This window comes from Periplaneta americana, chromosome 16 (genome assembly GCF_040183065.1).
Source record: "Periplaneta americana isolate PAMFEO1 chromosome 16, P.americana_PAMFEO1_priV1, whole genome shotgun sequence".
Lineage (NCBI taxonomy): Eukaryota > Metazoa > Arthropoda > Insecta > Blattodea > Blattidae > Periplaneta > Periplaneta americana.
The window spans coordinates 78,093,048-78,117,991 of NC_091132.1; the positions used below are offsets into that span (position 1 = coordinate 78,093,048).

Genomic DNA, 24,944 nt, shown 5'->3' on the forward strand with positions numbered 1-24,944 from the left:
GAACTACATCGGATAGAACTCCAATGGGGTGGAAATAATTGACTTAGAAGCGAACTGAATTTTTAGCCCAATATAGGCTCTTTCGAGAGTACCGGTATGAATCCGTTTCAAACTGTATTACGATTTGAAGTGGGCTCAACAGGTTTTTTTTTTTTTTTTTTTCTTTTCGAAGCTTCTTTTAATAAGCATTACAATCTAAGAATTGATTATGATGGTAATAGTGATGATAATTGCGGTGAGGATATGAAATGATTGTGTAAGTAAAATGAAGATACTAATAGCAATATGAAACTCTACATCGCAAACATTTTCCTTTGGTAATAAATTATTAAATTAGCCTACGTTCACAAAGTTTGCGTGTTGGTATTTGAACACAATTTGAAACTGCTAAATCCGATCTCAATTTAAACATATAGTGGCATTTGAGTTTTCTTTTCCTTGATTTCTCGGTTTGATTTGCCGAAAGTATCAACGGATATTTTTAAATTGGCGTAGTCTTCCAGTTGATCTGTGGTAAACTGCACCAAACAGTATACTTGAAAATGAAGGCCAGAAGGTCGTTATACTTTCAGTGCCTTACTACTAATAACAATTTCCGAAAGGTTGGCTGTTCTACCTACAGTCAGCCCCTGGGCTTCTACAGTATGTCGTCGTCATCATAATCATCATCATCATCAAGAATTGGACACTTTTCGCTTATTTCGTCTGAAAATTGTTCATGACATCTTTCCAGAGGTCACCCCACAATTCTTTCACCTTTTGGGTTATATTGGGAAGCGATGTTATTCTGATGGCTGACATTGAATACGATTCTTCAGTTAATTGTATTTGCAATAGATTCAAAATTTAATTCTTATCTTATGTACTCATTTCTCCTGTGGTCCAATAATGTGCACCCCGTTACATATCGGAGGAATCTCATTTCTGCTGTATTTTGATCTGTATTTTGTATATACTGTGTAAAATGTAAATATTGTTAATTTGTGTATTGATTTTTGTTATTATAATTGTGTCACTGTAACATCTTGTGACGTAGGAAGAACATTTTCTTAGATTAAACAAATTTTTACTGACAGTAATTATAGTAAAAGATATGAAATTTCATAATCTCAGAATATATATTTTTGTTTACCGTAACGGAGCTGATTTTGTTAAATTAATTTATCTTATATATTGTATTTATAGAGTAGATACAGTTAATGTGTATCATGTTTACTATTATGTTCTATAATATATATTGTATATACTAGTTCAGTATTATCATCGATGTAATTATATTTCCTGTCATATGTAGCACTAATATTTTGTAGAGCGCTAGTTTCGCAAATGTTACTGCGTTTATGTGGTTAAAAAGTAGCTGGATAGACCATTTCAATTTAGTAGCAATCCCGCTTGCAGTTGTCAAGATCTATTATTATTATTATTATTATTATTATTATTATTATTATCATTATTATGTACCGAACTAGGTTTTTGTAGCGATCTAACGTAAGTATTTAAGGTTAGAGTTTGAACCCTAAAACTCCAGGATATACTAACCGTTAACTTTCCTAACTTGTTTGGGAACGAAAATGCGCTGTCTGATGATAACACAAATATTTAAACTCTGTTTTCTATTCTTATTTACAGAATGTATAATTTGATATTTATACTAGTACTTAACACGTCGTTTTTATCTAATAATGGACTGTGATGTTGATAGTAATAATAATAATAATAATAATAATAATAATAATAATAATAATAATAATAACAATAATTTATTTATTTTTATTTATTTATTTATTTATTTAATGTGCTGCACAACAGCCAGTGGCCAATTACAGTTCAGCACAAATATAACAAAAACATAAAACAAAAATAATTATTACACATAAATATAATTACAATTAATTACAATAATGACGATGAATGGATAACTAAGAATACTATGAGACAATGTTAATTGAGTATAATGCCTAAAATAATACATAAATGATAAATCGTTGCCAAGAGCAAACTAAGTCTATACATTGAAGGGATCGAATTCGCAGCCATGCATGTTGGCATTTTTAATGCATCTGGAGACTGGTGAAAGAAATTTCGAATTTCTAATATAGAAAAGTTTGTGGGCTCTCATATCTTTTGTTGGAATACGTAAGGTAATATTGTTTAAGAAAGAGTCACAGGATATATCACCTTTGAGGACTTTACAAAAGAACAGATAATCTAGCTCATGGCGTCTAGCATATAGATTTTGACAATTAAAATATTCACATTTTCTCTCATAACTATACCCGGAATTAATGGGCAGAAATCTGAATGAACATAAGGATATAAATTTTCTTTGTATATTTTCTAATTTAGCCGAGTCCGTAGTTGTAATCGAGTTCCAAACTACAGATGCATATTCGAGTTTCGATCGCACCAATGTATAGTATAGCATTAAAAGAGAATCGGGCGTGGAAAAAGAATAAGTTATTGACCGTATTATTCCTAGCATTCTGATTGCGTGATTGTAAATGTAATCAACGTGACTAATAATAATAATAATAATAATAATAATAATAATAATAATAATAATAATAATAGAAGGAAAATATTTTTAAAAAATTCCGATTCTCATGTGATTCCTACCTATGTGGGATTTATATTTATTCAATAATTATAGGCCTATGTTTTTATTAAGCGGTTTTTATTCGAGAAAAAACGATAACGATGACGGTGAAGCTGAAGATGATAATAATAATAATAATAATAATAATAATAATAATAATTATATGCAAATAAGACTAAGAGCATGGTCATAAGAATAAAAATACAGAAGTTAAACTTATGAATTCTAAATAAGGCAGTAGAGCAAGTGGACAGCTTCGAATGCTTGGGGTGTACTATAAGCAGTAACATGAGCTGCTGCCAGGAAGTCAAAAGGAGGATACCTATGGCCAAGGAAGCTTTTAATAGAAAAAGGAGCATCTTCTGCGGGCCTCTGGAAAAAGAACTAAGGAAGATACTAGTGAAGTGCTGTGGAGTGTGGCATTGTATGGGGGCAAAAGCATGGACATTGCGACGAAGTGAAGAGTAACCAATAGAATCATTTGAAATGTGGATATGGAGAAGAATGCAACGTGTGAAGTGGACAGACAAAATAAAGAATGAAGCTGTGTTGGAAAGAGTGGATGGAGAAAGAATGATGCTGAAACTGATCAGGAAGAGGAAAAGGAATTGGTTGAGTCACTGGCTGAGAAGAAACTACCTACGGAGGGATGAACTAGAAGGAATGGTGAATGGGAGAACAGTTGGGGGTAGAAGAAGATATCAGATGATATACGACATTAAGATTTATAGATCAAATGAGGAAACATAGAGGAAGGCAGAAAATAGGAAAGACTGGAGAAAGCTGGCTTTGCAGTGAAAGACCTGTCCTTGGGCAGAACACTATGAATAATAATAATAATAATAATAATAATAATAATAATATTAATGATAATAATAATAAATATAAAATGTCTCTCTTCGGCCTAATTATAAATTCAAACTAACTTTTAAACTGAGAAAGAAATTACGTCAATGGTGATAACATTAATTACCCTTCTTTGTTGAACTTTATTTGGGTAACATATTTATCATAAATAAGTTGTTCAGTCTCCTATTTTCATAAACCCTTGTCCAGGGGATATGTATTTCTCTCATGCGGACAGAAGTCAAAACTATCATGTATACAGATATACAGATGGTCATATTTTAACTAAACTCGGAAAATTATTTGTTTGGCTAACAAACAAAGTTAGACGTAAGTTTGTTTTTCACCGGAGCGTCAACCTTATACTTATTTGTGTAACAGATTTGACACATCCTGATGACGTCACGAGTCGGCCAGGCCATTGGTACATGTTAGATAAGTTTTCTTGTTTTGTACACACTTCACTGGACCCTCGATTGCACGAGCTCGTGTCATGGGGTCGCTACAGCTTGAAGGTCAACAAATCCCTTCATGTCAATCACCCCGCCTGATGCACACGGCACCCTTTTTCCCCTCACAATGAGGGATGTTCGAGGGCCGGCCCAATCCTTCCCCTGCGGCACTTACCCTAATATTATAAACCGATGTTCTAAATTTTTACCCGCAAGTGTCTTGTAATTATCTTGTCAATCAGAACCGGCATCATCGAAATGAAGTTGGTCTGGGCGCTTGTTATGGCCCTTGGCGCCTGCGCCCTTGTCGTCGCTGACCAGAAGGGTGAGTTTAAATTTGTTTTGACGTATTGCTTATTTGCTATGGATTTTGAATATATATTGATACGCATATTGATTTGTTCTAAATCTTTTTGGTTAAATAACGGTCAAGTGAGTTAATTGTCGTCTTTTCAGAACTCTGAGACTGAAATAAATATGTTATTTCACAAGTCGTAGCACTATTTTCAAATTATATTATAATTTTTGTCAATTTTGGAATTTCAATTTGTTATACATATTTTCATTGTAACATAACTGCAATTCCAGGTGTCGGTGCTAACATAAAATAATTTCACGTTTACTTACTGTACTCCGAGTAAATATCAGCATATTATCCTTTGTAATTGATCGAATATAAAGTTGTTAAGCGTAATTTAGCTTATCTTAGCTATGTAATTAGGTGATCATTGTGAATGAAGGAGAAAATAGGTACTAGAGAAAGACAGGGCAAACGGGAAAACCTCGCAGAAACAACCTCTGTTGTGTTCACTGAAAATCTGATAGGAATTTTAACATGGATCTTTCCTTTGCTTTAAACAGGATGATTCATGAGGATTTACCGTTATTTACGGAGCTTATTTCCGAAGACATTCTGAGCAAAAAATGTTATATAAACATTTGTCCTAATCTCAATATTGTCAGAGTTACACTAATTTGAAGTTGTTTGTAAAATACCTTTCTTCTTTAATTTTAAGGGTAAAAGAATATTACAAATATAGGATGACTATTCAGAAGTATCATTTATTTACTTGCTTAATGTTCAACATATTTAATATTATGTAAGCCTAATTTGAATTAACGTATTAGCTGAAGAATTATTTTGTATCGGGAATTCCTAAACTTTAATTAAGTCATGATTAAGAAAATGAGTACAAAACTGAAATTTTCAATAGAATCTCACATCATATATTATCTTCTTTAATAGATAAACATATATTTTACTTTTCCTGAGATATACATGCTAAAATGAATTTATTAACTGTTAAATATAACGTTAATTATAATTTATTTATTGATACTGGTTAAAAATAACATTTCGTAACTTAATATAAGGCTATAAATTGCAAATTAACGGAAGATTAAATTTTATTGAAATTCACATTGAGGATGTAAACATGCTCCTACTTATTTATTTGTGCATAAATGCAATTGAATAGATGATAACGCTTAAGTCACATATTTCGATAGTGTTATCACTCACCCCAGGAAAGGATTATAATTTTTTCTGACTGTGGACAGTGTGGAACAGATTTCTATTTATATCGTTTTATTTAGATTTAACATACACGTACAAAATGTAGTAAACTCTTTAAAAAATCCTAAAAAATTATTCTTAAAAATATTAGTTGTATAAGAGAATTTATTGTCAAACGTGTCAATTTTTCTCGTATTTAGCATTTAAATTTAAGAAATCTGATATGAAAAGATGAGATTTAATTTTGTAGCTTTAGCCTACATGTTTGAAAAATTTGGTGAAGATTCAACCACACATTGTACATAGTAGTGGCAGATTCACAAAGACATGATTAAAATTCACGAAACCGGTTTACCATTTTGGAAACTAATTTACTCGCGAATAATGTATATCGAATATTGACTCAGTTCATCAGTAATTTATTTACAATGTGCTGTACTGCCTCGGGACCTCTTCTTGTGTAAGATATTGCCTATGCATAGATTGTGATCGCTGTGGTGTGACATGTGATTGGATGTAGTTTCCATAAGGTCGGACGGCGGCGACCCCTGTGGTCGTGCTAGTCTATATCTGGCAGTTCAACTTGTAATGTATTTGTCCTCTCGAATAATTAATAATATAAAGATAGTGATAATAGGTTTTAGTACACAGTCCTATATAATATGCTGCACAATCTAGTATATACAGTCACGAAGCTTGAATTGTAAGGGTGCTAGAAACAATAGACTGTGCCGGTACTATTTCGGATTGTCTGTAATGAGGCGATATTAGCGATCCTAGTGGTTAGCAACTACCTATGGATGCATATATACTACGTATTGAGCTTCGTGACTGTATATACTAGACTGTGATATTACTATGAGGAAACTTTGTCTACGTCCACCATTGTGAATTCATGGTTAGCGTGTTCGCTTCCCATTCAAGCAATTCGTGCTTCGATTCCCATCGTGGGCAATGAAAAAGATTTATCTTCCGTCCGTGGGATTGGGTGTTTGTCCCATGATATGTTCTGTCCTGTGTTGTCTCAGCGGCGGCCCCACGCCGTGTTGGCCAGGGAGCCCCACAATTTGTGTTTGTCAAGCGTTGATCCATAGTTGTATACACTCTCGTACACCGTACTGGATTGTAAATCGGTAGGTAGCCTAGGGAGGAGGTTAAACAGAAGAAGAAAGAAAGAAAGAAAGAAAGAAGTACAAAGGAAACTGAAGTGAAAAAAAAATGTATAAAAAATTTGTCAGTTTTTCAAGTGTAAGTGTAATATTGAATAAATATAGTCCTAAAATAAGGAAAGTATTCGTGTATGTAGTAATAATAATAATAATAATAATAATAATAATAATAATAATAATAATAATAATAATATAATATCTACCGACATTTAAATTTTAATTAATGGTCACTATAATCATTAATACATGGATTAGACCAATGATTTGTTCCGCTTTCATTTAGTCCAGATTTTCTAGGAAGACCCACATTTTTCTTGCCATGGAATTGCATTTACGTCAGCACTGCTATTTTACTTCTCTGTAAAATAACTAACTCACCTCTGTTTGTGCATATGCTATCCAGTTTTGTTGTTTTAATAGTTACGAAAATTTTAATTCCATATAGAAATTCTAGAATAAATATAACTTTATAGTCCTTAATATGAGTTCCTTTTCTAACCTTATCGAAGTGCTTGCTATGTAGTCATACATGTAGTGTGGAAGGTAACCTCTGCACCAAAATGAATCTGGTAATACGAGTAGTAGGCCTACACGAGGAGAGATTTGCAAAATATAAATAAGTTTTTTTCCAACATTCACCGTTTTACAAGAAATCGTTATGTTTCTATGAAGTATTTGGCAACATCACGGTTATTGCAACAACTCCAGCTGGGCAGCTACCCATTCCTTATTTTCCCCTATTTCTATCCTATACTCTGTCTCACGCACTCGACAGTGTACTCAGTTGCAAGATTTATTTTAACGATTTTCGCAATTGTTCAATTTAAATTCCTGGCTAAACGGCTTAATTTGCAAAAAAAGACTCGAGACACTAACATTCAGATGATTTTTACCTATCTGCTTGTACAACAAACAACCATTTCTGTTGGACCATTACCGCAATAGAGCTCTATAAACATTGGGTAAAGACTATTTTTTTCCTGCTTAACGGTACTTCATCGGAGGAAAAGTGTAATAAAAGTTTTGTTACATTTAACGTGTAGAATCATCTCTTAAATTTTAGTGCATCGGTCCCCTTCCACCCTGTATACACATATAGACTGCAATCATAAATATATTTATATTTAAATCATGTCAGATAGATCCCATTTACATACCATGAAGGTGCATGGGTGCCATGAAAATACAACTCCATATTTGCATGACCTCGGTACTGGAATGAAATGGTGTGGCGGACACCAGGAAAGACCCGATACTCAATTTAATAGCAGGCTGAACTGACCAGATTGGATACCGCACCGAGGCTGTTCTAAAAGTTTTGGCAATTAGAAAAATCCTACCATCATCTGAGATTGAATCCTGAACTTTCAAGTGTGTATCCAATAATAATTGCTCTACCAATTAAACTATCCTGCTTCTAGCAGATCACAAGCAGCAAAAATGTGAAACTTCATCTTTGAATTTTTTTTTTCGTGGATTAACATTTTGTTTTTCATTGGATATTTTGTTTTTCGGAACTTTATTGTCCTTGTATTGATGTTGAGACTTTTGGCATTACCATTTCGTAGAATTTATTAACAAGTCTATACTAACGAAAATAAATTCAAGTTTTTGTCATGCAAACGAACATCAGAACATTAGTGCTGTAGACAAAAAATTTTAGTCTTAATTGGCTCAGGAAAACTGCTACGAAGTTATCAATAAGCCCATAAGTCTAAGGAAAGAGCTTCACAGGGAGCTTTACCTGAAAGTTAGATTTGCATAATATATACTTTACTGTAGGTATGTTAATAGGAAACCACAATTTCAAGTCACACAGAGTTTGTGTGCAATCGATGTGGGTTTCTGGAGTCTTTTCAGCCCACTCGAGGTATGTGGACATAAAGGGAAAAATTGAGGCGGTATCAGGTGAAGTTCCTGTGTAGCTCAGTTATTAGAGCGTTGGTGCGCTCAGTCAAAGGTTCCGGGATCGATATCCGGCCCCGAAACAATTTTTCGCTTGAAATTATTAAAGTCTGTTTCACAGGGAAAGTTATATTTGCACAGGTATTATTGTTTTATAGCTGTTTTTGTGTTAAAAGAATCTATAATAGTAAACGTGATATTCAACAAGAGATGGATTCGTATGGACCAAAATCTAGGACGAAAAGTAATGTAGTAGAAAATGCTGTTACCGTTGCCTTTGAAGAAATGTGCCTTCTATTGTCTTTTTGTAATGAATTTCCGAAATAATAAAATTAATCTTACAATTATGGATCAGGCACAATAATCGTCGTACATACAAAATAGCTCAAGAATGTGACTACAGTCGTGCTTTTAGCAAATATTTTTGCCTGTTAAGTACGCAGCGTCATTCATCTCTTGTGTCTACGTCCTTGGGTTCTGACCAGTGATGCGTAAATTATTGGGAACTTTGAGATCGGAAATATTTCCAGGGAATAATTTGGATAATATTCCCCAGAAAATTCCCAGTCAAAAATATGAAAAAAAAAAAAATATATATATATATATATATATATATATATATAATTAAATGGTATTTTTGAACTCACATTGAAAAATATTCTGTTGCATACAGACTTTTTCACATGTATAACAAAGAAAACAATTAAATATAGACATAGATTTGAAAACAACATTAGTCCTAAATTGAGCTCTACCTGTTGTAAATTAAAAAACCTATATTATAATGGAGTTATAAAAATATTAAATTTGCCATACTTTACATACTTTCGTTCTATAACTATTTATGGATTAATATTTTGGGGTGACACATATGAAGATAATTATACTTTTCTTTTACAAAAGAAAGCCATAATAACAATAATAATAATAATAATAATAATAATAATAATAATAATAATAATAAAGATGTACATAAAAGTCACGTAAAAAGATTTTACAAAACTTACAAATCTTGCAGTTACTTTGCGATTATACTGTTTAGGCTTACTAGATTATGTTTTTAAAAATCAAAATACTTTTAGTACTAAAAATAATACAAACCAGATATAATATATCCTCTGTTATTCTCAGCCATAACAAAGACGTGTTAACTATTCTTGTATTACGGTCTTCAGTGCACTGCCTAATTAACATAAATCATTGGAAGGCAAAGAGAGACTTTTTAAAACAGTACTAACAGAATTTCTTAATATCCACACTTTTTACTCAACTGATGAACTCTTTATACTAGTGAATGAAATTAATGTAGCGTATTAATATGTATGTATAACAAATGTGTGTAAAGACCTAATATTTTTTGTTGCACATCTGAAAGCTACAATTCTGATGTAAAATGTATGGTTTGCAATACTTAAATGAATATAAAACTACGTAAATGCGAAGAAAGTTATGAAATATTCGGTACAACGTGAGGTAAAGCTTAATGAATATGTAAAAATAATTCAGTACTCATTAGTGATTTATTGTGGCGATATGGTTGATAGTGGCTGTAACTGTGCCGTTTGATGGTGTGTGTTGCTGTAGTTGTTAATAGGAATCATTAGGGAGATAATGATATGTAACCTGCATTAAACGAGCTAATATGGGTGTTTAGAATGGCCCGGTATGACACAATCGATCTTTCTGAGCTCTATTTCTCATTGAGTTTAATTTTTTCAGGGAAAAGCTAGTAGGTAATTGAAAATTTATTAGAATAAGTTCACTCACAAAGGGAATACAATTTCATGAGGTTTCATAGCGACTTATTCTCTCATTTTGTCTAATGTTCCTTTAGGTTATAAAAATATATCTTTCTAACAAATTCTCGTGTATTGTGTAACAGTTCTCTGAAGCCCACGCAGCACTAGTGACATCATCTTGAGCCGTGAACTTTTATATCTGTGTTAATGTCTGTCGATTTGATGGCTCTGTGTAGGGCTTTGTCATCATCGACATTTAATCTGGGATTGATATCGGATTATTGGTCAAGTTGCACCCCTCTTTCTCCTCCTACGTGGTGATATCTGTAAAAATGAGGGTTGAGGTTAACGGTCACTTAACCATGAAAGCTGCGCCGATCGATTTGATCGGTACAGGACGGACTTCAATGCGCGTTTTTCATTTAAAACCTGCCTGCCCATCCTCGAGAAGTCAGCGTCATATACAGCCTTCCAGTCTGTGAAAATAGGCCTACTCTATATTCTCGTTTATGGACACTCGGTGTTAATATTGAGAGATGGTAGATATTGTGTTTATATGACAAAATTATATAATTCTATATTAAATTTCATTTAGGCCTATTACTTGGCTACATGCACGCACGCACACACATATAAAATCTATTAATGGTACACTATATATTAGTGAACTCTATTATAACTACTGATTCGGTAAAAATAGAAAATATTCAAAGGAAATTTATTTTGATATGTCTGTAGAGATTTCTGTCTAATAATTTCGGGTATAACTATAAGCAGAAATGCGAGTACTTTAAATGTCGAAGCTTATATGCTAGATTGTAAGAACTGAATTACTTATGCTTATGTAAGATCCTTAAAGGTGATATTAATTGTGAATCTTTATTAAACATTGTCAGCTTCCGTATTCCGATGAAGGACATGAGACTTCAGAAACGTTTCTATATTAAGGGGACACGCTACTGAGTTTTCGTCAATTTTGGTCAATGTTAAAAGTTAATTTTTTTTTTACTGATGAACTGTATTGACTAGGAACAAACCCATGCACCATTTCATTGTAGGTAGTCTTAGCATCATTTTAAAAGTTTAAGAAACAAATTATCTTTATATGAGACCCAGATATTTGTTTATTAAAATTATAAACACTTTTTTATATCTTATTCTTTTCCGAGTACATTTTTCAACATAAGATTTTGAAAATAATTGTGCACATGTAACTCATCAACATCTATTCGATTTTAAAATTTCAAAAACTTACAATCAAAATTTTGGAGATTAGAAATCTCAGTAGCGTGTCCCCTTAAGAATTCTAAATCTTTTTTTCTCTGGTGTCCAGATGCATTAAAATACTAACTTGCATGTATCTGATCTCGATTAATTTAATGTGTATAAATACTACATCATGGCAATGTAAATTGCTTTTATAATATTTGCAAAATCTTTCTACGCAAACCGGTAATATTTTCTGTAATATTTAACTCCTTTCTAAAACTCAATAGTATTGATTGTTATAAATTAATCACTGCAATCCATGTTCTTTATTTGTTGTTAATTGTCACGGTTATATAGTTAATTTGTATCATTGCTGTTCATTGTATTAATAAATTTATTGTATCACTCTGCTGGACTTTAATTGCCAATGGCTATTGACCCACACATAAATATAAATAAATAAATGAATAAATAAATAAATAAATAAATAAATAAATAAATAAATATATGCACACATGCACTCATACATACATACATACATACATACATACATACATACATACATACATACATACATACATACATACATACATACATTACTTCTTTATAGTCATGACTAGTGGATTCAACACTTTGATAGGCCTACGAGACATGTAACCGAAATCCTTTCAGGCACCCTAGAGTGTGATATTAACTATGGATGTTCATACATATTTCATAAATGACTTTGCCATGTAATGCAAAAATTTAGAGAATTTTATTGTTTAATTATGTTAATTTTAAATAAAATATTTTATTTAGAAGTATAATTTTAAGGTTATCTTCCAAGATTTTATTTTATAATTGATAATCAACGGTGCTTAATTATTACATTTTATTTTTATAACAATATTCATATTTATTTCATTATATTTTATTTGCTATTAATTTTCGGATCCTCGTGGTCAACCTTAATTAAGGCCGAACGATTTATTTCTCTCTCACTCTGTAATTACATATAGTAATCCACTCCATCATACTAGCAGGTGAGTCAAAATTTTGACCATTTGTTTGTAGTCTTCGGACTATGGTCATGTATTACGATTTACAACAAACAATATTAGAGTATTGCCAAATTATTGTGAGTTTACCGTAAAATGAAATAAATTGGGAGTTTTTGATCATAAATTGAAGCTATAAATTTTTAATACTTTGGTTACATGTTTATAAGTGCCATTTACTGTTGTGCTAGCGGATATGACCTTCCTGACGCGACAGCTGCAAGTGCTGAAACTTCTGCGGCACCTGAACCAGCCTCTTAGCGATCCTGAACTTACGGCTATTAAGAATTCATTCAGCCCATTGAACCACTTGAACAAATTCAAGGTAAGTTTCTGTCTGTTATGTATGTAGACAACCACGAATATTAATTTCTTTGTGATAATGCAGTAGAACTTGGTTATAGCGACCTCGTTTTATGCGACACCTCGCCTATAACGTCAAATATTCTGTGGTCCCAACTAATTCCCCGTAAGACATACGCTTTTCTATCTTGCTTAATACGACAAACGTATCTATCGCATATAACGTCATTTTCAACCTCAGTTTGGAACACAATTTTCTAAGAACCAAAGTATTTTAAGAAATATTTTGCTGAAATCTGGCAAATCCTTTACTATTCCCTTCTATCATAGACCAGGCAGATTCCCCATCCCATTGTAACCTGCCCGAATTCATGCGGTATTAATGGTACCTGCATGCGGCCAGTTTCGACAGGAAGTTTTCGCTAAATGCACGCATTTTAACGCAGTATGGCCACTAAAAGAAGTGAGTGACACTTTAGAAGCCATTAGAATTGTGAACATTTCTATGAAGCTAGAAGAGGGAGTATGAAGCTAGGAGAAGAAGCAGTGAAAGTGCAACTGAAATAATGAACATAGAATGTAGTTTAGAAAGTGTATATTGGGCAAGTAGGAGACAACAGAGTAAAATGACTGATTACTTCACTCCTCAGTAAATAAGTTTGGTGAGTAATGAACAAACTGTTTTAACACAGAATACTGTATTTATAATTGTACATGTATTTTATTGTGTTCATGATATGCTTAAAAGTGAATACATAAACCTAAAATAAGCCTAATTATGTTTATTATTTTTCATTTTCCACCTCACTAGACTGATAATGTCAATCTCGGTTACTACGACACTCGTTTATAACAACATAATTTTCAAGGTCCCTTGGATGTCGTTATAACCAAGTTCTAATGTATAGTTGAAACAGTTCAGCAATGCAATATACATTTATTATATTTAGAAAATAAAAATTCAGATGGCCTCTACATACAATGGAGTCTTACATTTAACAAATTGCGGTAAATTATCAGTTCCATTCAAATTTCATTCATTCGGTCTCTAGTTACTACATCAATATTTGAACTAGAGAAGAAAAAATTATTCATAGCTATTGAAATGGCATACAAGCAATTGCACTTTCTTGATTAGTACCGGTAGCCTATTTATGAATAAAATTGTCAAGAAGAAGCGGAATTGGATTTTTGGTGAACATTTTATTCATTTTTCTAATATATTACTTTGTTTTCTCTTTTTAAAATGGTATATAATATTGTGACTGTACTAAAATTGTAATCATTTTAATTTTTCGATCGTCTGAGAATTTTGAATTGTAACTCTCAGTCTCTATAAATTTACTAATTTTGGTCGGATAATTATATGAGGGGTTCACAACCAGAGTGGACCAAGTCCATCTGGAATAGTTCTGAGATAATGAGTCTTAAAGTTCCTGGCTCACGCTTAGCAACCTTCATCTTCCATAGGAAATGTTGCCCTCTGTGGAGTAACAAATGAGTTATGGACTTGGTTTGTTATGGCAATGAATAAATCTAAGTTTTCTTCATCCGAGATAGTATTAATACAAACTGACCACTGGTGGACTTGGTCGACTCTGGTTGTGAGCCCCTCATATATCGTCGTTGTTCCTGCAATAGCCTAAATCCTATGTAAGGTATTTATCGATTTTCAGTTTTTTGCTCCATTAAATAACTTAAATGGTGATACAGCAAACAATAAAATCTCCTATTTGTAATTACATTTCTTTGTTTCGAAAATGTAAGAATTCACAATCTCCTATGTACCACTGCCGTAGAATGAATAAATGTGTTTTTTTTTCCTACCGAAAAATTTTATATTTTGCACAGAGGAGTTATTGCGAGAACAACGACGATATTCTTTCCAGTTTAATCCTCCATTTTTCCTCTTTAAAATAATGTATGACGTATGATAATAGTACGAGATTCATGTTAAGTTTTCGTTTTTCTGATCAGGGGAATGTATATGTACTGTATGTCTTACTTTAACACTTATTTTCCGTAAGTTTAGTTTTCCCATTGTAAACGAACCTGTTCTCGGCTTCTATTTATTCCAGAAAGCAAACGTAATCAGGAATAATTTATTTGAATGTTTTACATTTGGATTTGAAAGGATTTTTTAAATTGTTTAAATGTTGGAGATGTTATAGGCGGTAATGTTCTGAAAGTCGTAGAAAAAAATACACGAATGGGGAAAAAATATTTCTTAATAAGAAAAAAACTACCGTTTCAGCATAAAGTGATATGTTTTCACGAGCCGTAAAACAATCAGGTGTGTAGCTTCAACAAACCTTTTTTTTTTAGAAAAAATTCCTTGTGAAAGACATAATTTAACATTGCCAAGACAGGTAATTCCGTGTTTCCTTAAGCATCTGTCTTTTACAGGAACCCGAAACAGTGAAACTCTTAGTAGGACTGATTACCAAGGGTAAGGTGCTGCAGCGGGACACTGTCTTCAGCTTGTTTCACCCCCGGCACCGTTATGAGATGGTGACGCTCTTCGAGACCCTGTACGGTGCAACGGACTACGACACGTTCTTCCGCACAGCCGTGTATGCACGCGACCGCCTCAACCCGCGCCAATTCCTGTATGCGTTCAGCGTGGCACTGCTGCATCGTCAGGACTGCAGGGGCATCCGCCTACCGCCGGCCTATGAGATCACGCCCCACATGTTTCTGACCACCGATGTCGTCAGGAAGGCGTATAAGGCCAAGATGACAAGAGTGAGTTTTTACAAACTTTATTACATTGTCCAATCCGGTTCGTTGTCTAGCTGTGCCTGTCCGTATATTTTTTACTTTTCCCCTACTTTGTTCGTAGGTAGAGATGAGCTTAAACGATATTTTCAAGTATCTGTGACAACTGTGACTGTGACAATTAAATATCTGTGACTTTTATCGGTGATTTTGTCACACCGATATTTTATATCGATACGTAGCATGAATTACACCGATATTTTGTCACACCGATAAAAATTAGCAGGAAATATTGAAGAGCAGTGAAATATGAATACGATTTCTCTATACACACCACTCATCAGTGATTTATATGGGAAAATCCAACAAAGAAATTAATTATGTACATGTACCATTAACAAATAAATACTTACCTAACTGAACAGTAACATGTCAAAAGTTAACCTCATGTACCAAGAGGTTATATTATAGATATTGAACCAGTTGATCATTTTTAAATGTAGTTGGATATGGAGAAATTGAGGTTATATGATTATCCTAATCGTTTTAAAAATTGATCCTTTTTATTGTTTATAATATAATGGATAAATTATTTTAAGTCGTGCATTAACATTATAATATTGAGTCATAGAATAAAAATTAATGAAACATAAGTATTCGGAAAAATATTGGAAAATAATTACAAAACAAAACAGTTGTTCAGACAGGATTTTACACAAGATTAAGTACTGGTAACCAATGGTGTTATTATTTAAATCATGTAATAACTACATCATTTATAATAAGATGGAGAAACTACCGTCAGATTGCTGTTATTGTATCATGCGCACGCGCGAACCTTCGACGTAGAGGAGAAAATATCAGTCATAGAGTACTGAATACGGAGCAGAATTCGATAGCGATATTTTGTCACAGATATTTCGCGTCATCAGTGACAGGTTTATCTGTGACAAAAAAATACCTGTGACAAAATATCGGTTTGTGAAATATCGGCCATCTCTATTCGTAAGACAAACATATCGTTAACGTTGTTCTGATCAGGCATTTGTGGTCTAATTCCAGATATCGGTACTGAAGAGTAACTATCCGCAAAGCATTATATGTGTGGACTATTGCACATTTATTAGCGTAACATTTCACAAGTAGATGCACTGTTAGCCGAATGGCTAGAGTGTCACATTTCCACGCTGGTAACACGGGTACGAATTGCGGAGGATCCAAATGGAATTTGTGGTGTTTGGTAGGTTTTAGCGTGGAACTCCCGTTTCCCCTCCCGGTATTCCAACATTCATTCATTTAGTGTTCTGCTCAATAGCAGATCTTTCCCTGCAAATCCAGCTCTCTCAAATCTTTCCCATTTTCTGTTTCCTCTTTTTTCCTTCATATGATCCATATGTCTTAATGTCGTCCATGATCTGATATCTTCTTCTATCCCGAAATGTTCTTCCGTTCTTCAGTGCATCCTTCAGTAGGCAGTTTTTTCTCAGCCAGTGACCCGACCAATTCCTTTTTCTCTTCCTGATCACTTTCAACATAATTCCTTTTTCACCCACTCTTTCCAACAGAGCGTCATTTCTTATTTTGTCTGTCCACTTCACACGTTCCATTCTTCTCCATATCCACATTTCAAATGCTTCTATTCGCTTCCCTTCAATTTGTCGTAATTTCCATGCTTCTGTCCCATACATTGCCACACTCCATATAGAGAACTTAACTAGTCTCTTCTATAGTTATTTTTCCAGATGTTCGCAGAAGATGCTCCTTTTTCTCTTAAAAGCTTCCTTTGCCATAGCTATCCTCCTTTTGACTTCCTGGCAGCAAGTCATGTTACTGCTTATAGTACACCCCAAGTATCTGAAGCTGTCCATTTGCCTTACTGTCTCATTTAGAATTCTCAAGTTTATCTTCTGTATTTTTCTTCCTGTGACAGTGGTTTTCGTGTTATTTGGATTTATCTTCACCCCATACTGCTCACAGGTGTCATTTAGCTCCAGTAGCATATTCTTTATTATTATATCTTCTTTTCTGCTAACAACGCCTTATCATCAGAAAATTTTATGCACTTTATTCTTCCTCCTACTATCACTCCTCCCATGTTCTGAAAACAGTTCTTTATTAAATCCTCAAAGTAGATGTTTAACAGGGTAGAGGACATCCTTGACGTACTCCTTTCCCAAATTCATTTCCTTCTGACATTTCTATTATATATATATATATATATATATTTTTTTTTTTTTGTAATATATTATTAATTAAGAGACCATTATTGTCCTTATTTTAGTATGGTAAATACGATATGCTGAGTTCTTAACCACGTGCATTTATCATAGTTTTCAAATCAATCACAATACAATAGAGTTAATAAACTTCTCACGAAATCACACTTGTGTGTTCTAGACACCAACTGTCATCCCGATGAAATTCACTGGTTCTGTAAACAATCCCGAACAGAGGGTAGCCTACTTTGGGGAAGATATTGGCATGAACTCACACCACAGCCATTGGCACATGGACTTCCCCTTCTGGTGGAAACAGGAGTATGCGGGCTACAAAGACCGCAAGGGAGAACTGTTCTACTACATGCATCATCAAATGGTTGCCAGGTAATAGTGAAAGAATCAGAGGGAAGATTATCATGATCCTAAGTTTTGTACAGTGCGTTTCAAGAGTAATTACTTTGAGAATACACAGGTTTGGGAAGTTACGCGCAAAGAAAGTACTTCTACATGACGCGTAAAATACATAATTTGTCATAAATGTAAAAAGATAATAAATTGAAAACTTGCTATAATACATTAAATAAACAGAGTGCTAAATTGTTATTCGTGTTTCCAGGCTACCAGCCGAGCCCTCTAGATTAAGTCTTCATTTCTTTTACCCCCCTTGAAACGATACGCCGACGCCACGTAGTGGTTCCGCGTCTTGCTTAGTTTACTTGTCATCAGACTGCCGATGGTTTTCATAATTTTATCATTGTGTTTCCCATGATTTCCACAGGCATCTTTTGTCTTTGAACCACGGAGTAGAGTATGTAACTGTTCATTTACTTTCATGAAAGTTATTTGTTAGCCTACTTCGCTTAGAAAATCGTGTAAAATATTAGTTTGTTACGCGACGTAAATTACGTGTAACTTACATAAAATATATGTATAATGTAATTTACGCGGCCAACACTTGGTATTCATGAATCGATAGGGTTTTGTCCAGTTACTAGGTCAAAGTAATGTATTATAATAAATGTTGGTATAAAATAGTATACTCTTGTAGAGAAATCATATTTACTGACTGAAACATCGTAGGCTACTCCATTTTATTTTGTTTAACCATTCATTTTGTTGCGTATTTGATTTATATCAGAGCTGGGCATCGGGAGCGGAACTAGTCTCTAAACGGGGACCCTTAATATTCATCCGTTACTGAATCAACGCTGCGCGGTGTTCTGCGGGAAGAAAGGGGATAAAAAGAAATCATATGGCTCCCCGTGAGAGAGTAGAATCCGCTCTTGCTGCCCAGCCCTGATTTATATTTTATTGCAAAACCACCGGCGTCGGCTAAGGTGCTTGCTTTCCGATCCGGAGTTACGCTCGGGCGCGGGTTCGATTCCCGCTTGAGCTGATTACCTGGTTAGGTCTTTACGAGGTTTCTACAAACGTAAAGCAAATCTCAGGTAATCTATGGCGAACCCTTGGCCTCATTTCGCTATCGCCAATCCCATCGACGCTAAATAACTTCGTAGTTGATACAGCGTCGTTAAATAACCAAATAAACTATAAATCTATTGTATTTTTCTTTTTCATTTATTAACTTGCGACCAAGAGGAAATAATAATAATAATAATAATATTTATAGCATTAATGGTCTTATGAACAGAGAGTAGCCATTAATAATTTAGCATAAGGCTGCCATAATAACGTTTTAATAATAATAATAAATATGATTATTTTACCATTCTGCAAATTCTACAATTATAGGCTTCTAGTATAAATGGATCATAGTTATTACTATAAAATTAGACAGTTTTGATCCACTTGGAGATCGGAAAAATGAGAAACTTTCGTTCAGAAACTATTTTGACTTCTCATACCTTTCAGAGGAACATGAAAGCTAACCATGTTTATGAAATATTCACAGATTACATTTCCTTTTAAAGAGCTTGAATAAAAACAGGGCATAAAGCTCTTGACGTGGGGAATTTTAACTTTGACACAACAATCACAATTTTTCTATGGACTTACGGTGGATAGGCCTACTTTCTAATTTAGTGCATACAGTTATAACAGAAGTCAATTCGTATTCAAATTCCGACCTCAATAATGTGAAGTTAATCGGGCATAGAGGAAGAACATTATTGACCGTGCTGACCAGCATTCTGTATGGTTAAATATTTGAAATGTACTCGCTATTATAATGCAATTTATTGTTAAATAGTATCCCAATATCTTCGACACAAACTATTTCGTTAATTTTATTATGATTTAAATAAAATTATAGTTGAAATTGATAGAAATAGTTTTCTTTGTAAATATTATAACATTAGTTTTCAAAACATAAATTTGCATGTCATTCTCTTTGGACTATTTTCCGACTGCGATAGTTTTACTTTGAAGAGATTTGTAGTCAGCAAGATATTTAATTGTAAGTTGATGAATTATTTTTACAATCTTATAGTAATAATAAATCCTAATAATAATGAAAGTGATAATAATAATAATAATAATAATAATAATAATAATAATAATAATAATAATAATTCATCAGAGACAATGACGGCTATATTCATGAACATTCTTAGCGCGGGCTTCCGGTGGATGATCAGGGAACTAACGTTTTTCTTATTCATAAACCAGTGTTACCGATATGATATGATGTGATATGAATCCTGTACAAGTAATCAGTCGATAGCCGGGGGTAGTTTAGTACGCTCGTAGCGCGGGCTAGCGAAATGTCTATGCATAGCACCCTAAGTTGCTAGGAGTTTGAGTAAGCCTACATTGATACTACCTGGACTGAAAGTATCATACTGTATAATATTAGATACTGGAAACTAAACTCAGGCAATTGAGTGAAGCAGAGAATATGTCATATTATGATTAAAAAGTGAGACGATGAAAGTAGTAGGTAGTGTTTGTATTTGATGTATCTAGTGAGACTAAGGAAGTAGTACAAAATCTCAGAAGGAAGGACATTAAACCGTCAAAAATTTTGATACCTTATTAATGATCTTTCATGTTCTTGAAGTGAGTAACTGAAGGTTTAGTCTTTAATTTAACACAACTAAGCTTGTAAAGTCGGCAGCAAGAGTTCACGTAGCTTATAAATGTAATAATAATAATAATAATAATAATAATAATAATAATAATAATAATAATATAATAATATTCATAGTAATAATGAAGTTTCATAAGAAAAAATTAAAATAGGCTATATATTAATTAATATTGTGAGTGGACTTTGCTTTAATTTTATAGGTTCGATGCCGAGCGACTATCTAACGATTTGCCAGTAGTAGAACCATTGGAATGGGACCAAAAGATCGTGGAAGGTTTTGCACCCGGCGCCACCTATGAAAACGGTCAGGAGTTCCCCATGAGGCCGGATAATATGTGCTTCAGCGATCTTCCCTTCCTCACAGTTCAAGACATGAAAATATTCGAGGGCCGCATCCGCGACGCCATCGCTTCTGGATATGTGAAGACGGTGAGTTCATACGAGATATACAGACATTTTAGTAGCAAAAAATGAAAAAAGATAATAAGTATAGAGTGGTCCAAAAATCTTGATGCATATAAAAGAAATAATTACAATAGAGAAAAAAAAATACATAGTAGAAAAAAGATCGATTGTTATTGTGAGTGGATACCTAAATCAAAATATTTGTTCGAAAACAACGCTCTCACGTTCCTCCGATCAGATACCATTGCATTTCTTTGTTTGAGCCTCCATAATATTAAGGTCTACAAAACTCAAGTCTATGGTTTTAATAATAAAAAAAATCTAATGAATCTGTAACGAAGAAGTCGTTAATCTAATAATACTGTATTTTTAGAACTATGAAATTATGATAACAGTGTTTTAGAAATCGACTCGAGAAATTTTGATTATTTTATATTTTACGTTTAATAGATTGTCCATAATAAAATTACAATTTAATAATTACAGATGATACTGAAGTTATGAAATTAGCGGTTCGTTCATTTACAAAAAATTGCAAATGAAAAATTTATCTTTAGTGTGTTCTGCTAATGACGTATAAATTTTGTTAGAATGCACTACATAAAATTAAAAGAACAAAATAGTTTTTTCTTCTTAAGAATCATCTAAAACATACATAAGGTAACACTACATTATGCAACGAGCCTATAATGAAGGTAATTAAGAAGCGAGTATGGATATTTATGAAACGAGCGCAAGCGAGTTTCATAATTTCCATACGATCTTCTTAATTACCATTATAGGCGAGTTTCATACGACTTTTTATGCTCGACCATATTTCTAACTTGATATTATTAATTTTCTTTGTATCTGACCTTGGCCAATGTCCCGTATGTTGTGAGATGTGCGCAGACGCGAAAGTATTGATTTTTTCCGAGGAACAGATGTTCACATTGACCTTGCTAGGCCATAAGAACCTACAGAGATAACATTAAAATTAAATTAGACATTGAAAAACGAGATGACAAATTGAATTTATTTGAATATTATTTACAATTAACGCTAATTATTATAGTAACAGAACATAACCTTCTGCGACAGTATTGGATTTCCAGCCTCCGTGAGTTTTCGCTAATTCTCTTTCGATTGTATATCCGAGAATAATCGATACTTGCGGTTTTATAACGGTAGAAAGCTGACCTGTCATTGGCTGAACAGTTGTAACCTGAGTCGTCATTGGCTGAAAGACCTGACCTTTAATGAGTAGGTGTGCTTTAATGACATACATTAAAGGTCTGCTACCAGGTGTATAATTACTACATTTCGGCATGGTCGAGCATAAAAATTAGTAAAATATTCAAACATTTTAATAATTATTTCAATATTATTTTAAGATTATTATTAAAGTTTTCAGATATAAAAATGTAGTTTCACAACAATGTAAACAATTTAGATATGAAGGAATATTATAAAATAACTAACATAGTTGAAATTACTATTGTTTCTAAACAAATTATGCAATCAAGATGAATTTAGCCGCTATGGAAAGTGTGAAGAATGAGATTGTTATTTTATGCCATCCTAGCATATAAACAGCTACTTACTACGTTTAATATCGTGCGTAATCGGCCTATTATGGCACGCGTGCCAATAATAGCAATGATGTATTCGCTATGACGTAATACCGGTACGCTTGGGTGGGGATCGTCTGGCTATCTTGTTTACCGCTTCTACGCGCCACGTAACAAGAAATGAAACGCAGGACAAAAGGTAACGTATCATTTATTTTCAAATCTTTAACAATTTTGTATCACTTTTGTAATATCTCATAAAACAAAGATACTATATTAACAAAATAAGGGAACATTCGTAACGTATAGTTTGATACCTAAGGTATAAATAGTGTTTATAAAACCTGCGAGGTCATCCATTTCTCTTTATTCAATGCCAATGCAAGGCGCAACTTATCGATACGAACATATGAAGACTTTGTCAGCTATGGATGCCGAATTATTTCATAATCTGTTTCCTATAATTTATAATGCTAAGATGCCATAAAGTGTTGTATTGAACTTGTGGATAATCTTATTATAACACCCGTGAAAATTGTCGCACGAACGATTTACTCATGCAATAAACATCAAAATTATCCACTTGTTGCATGAATAATTGATATGCTATAATAGATGATTTCATTGTTATAATGAATAATTAAGCTTTCAAAAAAAAAAAAAAACAAATTTGTTAGTCATTTGGCTAAAATCCATTAATAAAATCAGAGCCTAATGTAGATATGTTTTATGATCCCATAAACCAGGCTCTTTGGAACTGCGTAGCAAAGAAACACAAAAAACTGGCGCCAAGGTACTATTTTTTCGAGGTCTGGCGTCGCCAGAGCACTTTTCTGATTTTCATATTATCTATATATGTTTCATAAGCTGTTATTTTACTTTTTTCCCCATGAACACTGTGGTGATTTTTGCAGGTTGACTCGCGATTGATGAGTCTGAATAACACGGCTGGCATAAACCTTCTGGGCGAGATTGTGGAGTCTTCGACACACAGTGTCAACCCCGTGTTCTACGGCAAGTTGCACAACGACGGTCACGTGATGTTGTCCAAAGTGACGGACCCACACCTTCGCTACGGTGTTCCTCCTGGCGTAATGGAACACTTCGAGACTGCAACCCGCGATCCCGCTTTCTTCCGCCTACACAAGCACGTGGACAACCTGTTCAAGTTTCACAAGGACTTGCTCGTTCCCTACAGCTTTCATGAGGTGAGAATCACATGATAGAAAATGGTTTATTCTGTTACGAAAACCGTCATTTTTCTACCAAATTTGCATTAATAAAAATTACAAGGGCTGAGTACAACCTCGTAGCTTTTGTGTAGCATATCATACTTTTGATGCCGATGTTCAAACAATAAGAATAGCACTACAACTACAAAATTATTGAACTTCCAGAATCATCCACAGTATTTGGAATTAAGAATCCATCACCTTCGTTTCCTTGAAGCAGAATGTTAACGAATAGTTTTAACTCTTGTAGTTCTATCCAATTATCACCATGTCGTTTTGTATCCAGATCTCTTATATCCCTTTTTTAAGATTTGAAACCTTATTTTGTAATGGGATGTTTGGCACTATAGCAGGAATAGGGTTACCATCCATCCGGCAAAAAGAGGACATGTCTTCTTTTTTAATCATTTTATCCAGTCCGGTATGCATTTTTTTTTAATTTAAATGTCCGGCATTTCGCAATTCAACTAGAATTGATATGTATATTGAATAATGTATGATATTATGCATAGAATATCTAAGCAAATGGTGAAAACCTATGAAAGAATTTAACTGCTTTCAATAGTTGAAGCTGGAATACATAAAAAACATAATATACGATGTGAAGACCTATTGACAAGCATTGAATTTTTACACTTTAAAAATGTCACTATTCATGATTCTAAGCTAGTTTATCAATTTTATTCTGCAATGTACAAAGATATGCCAATCAAGTTAATTTGGACAAAGATTTAAGTTTAGATAAACAATGGTGCAAATTCTTCAATTCGAATAGTTCTGCGAGCACTGAAACTTTCTGAGAACTCTTGAAAATATGTCAATTCTATTTCTCTATCCCAAGTCACAATGGAAGTGCTGAGAGACTATTTTCCCTAATATCTGCTTAATGGACAAAAGAACGAAATCGCATGCTAACGGAAACAGTCAGAGGTGTCATCATGGTGAAACATAATTTCAAGGACATCTCCTGTGAACAGTTCCATAGTTATTTGTTAC

The 24,944-nt window shown here is 33.5% G+C and overlaps 1 protein-coding gene across 2 annotated transcripts in view; it reads left to right on the plus strand.

Annotated features, from left to right (window-relative positions):
* The window catches only part of LOC138716507 (hemocyanin-like), a 168,594-nt gene that overhangs the window by 122,120 nt on the left and 21,530 nt on the right, over positions 1–24,944 (plus strand). Inside the window, exons 1-6 of one of the 2 annotated variants that reach the window (XM_069849652.1) lie at positions 4,088–4,219; positions 12,664–12,797; positions 15,182–15,520; positions 17,891–18,096; positions 20,962–21,190; positions 23,631–23,924. In XM_069849652.1, the coding sequence (XP_069705753.1) occupies positions 4,153–4,219; positions 12,664–12,797; positions 15,182–15,520; positions 17,891–18,096; positions 20,962–21,190; positions 23,631–23,924 (1,269 nt within the window). In that variant the 5' untranslated portion in view covers positions 4,088–4,152. Of the gene's footprint in view, positions 1–4,087; positions 4,220–12,663; positions 12,798–15,181; positions 15,521–17,890; positions 18,097–20,961; positions 21,191–23,630; positions 23,925–24,944 lie in introns of those variants that run through there. The other variant, XM_069849651.1, reaches the window with a different exon arrangement.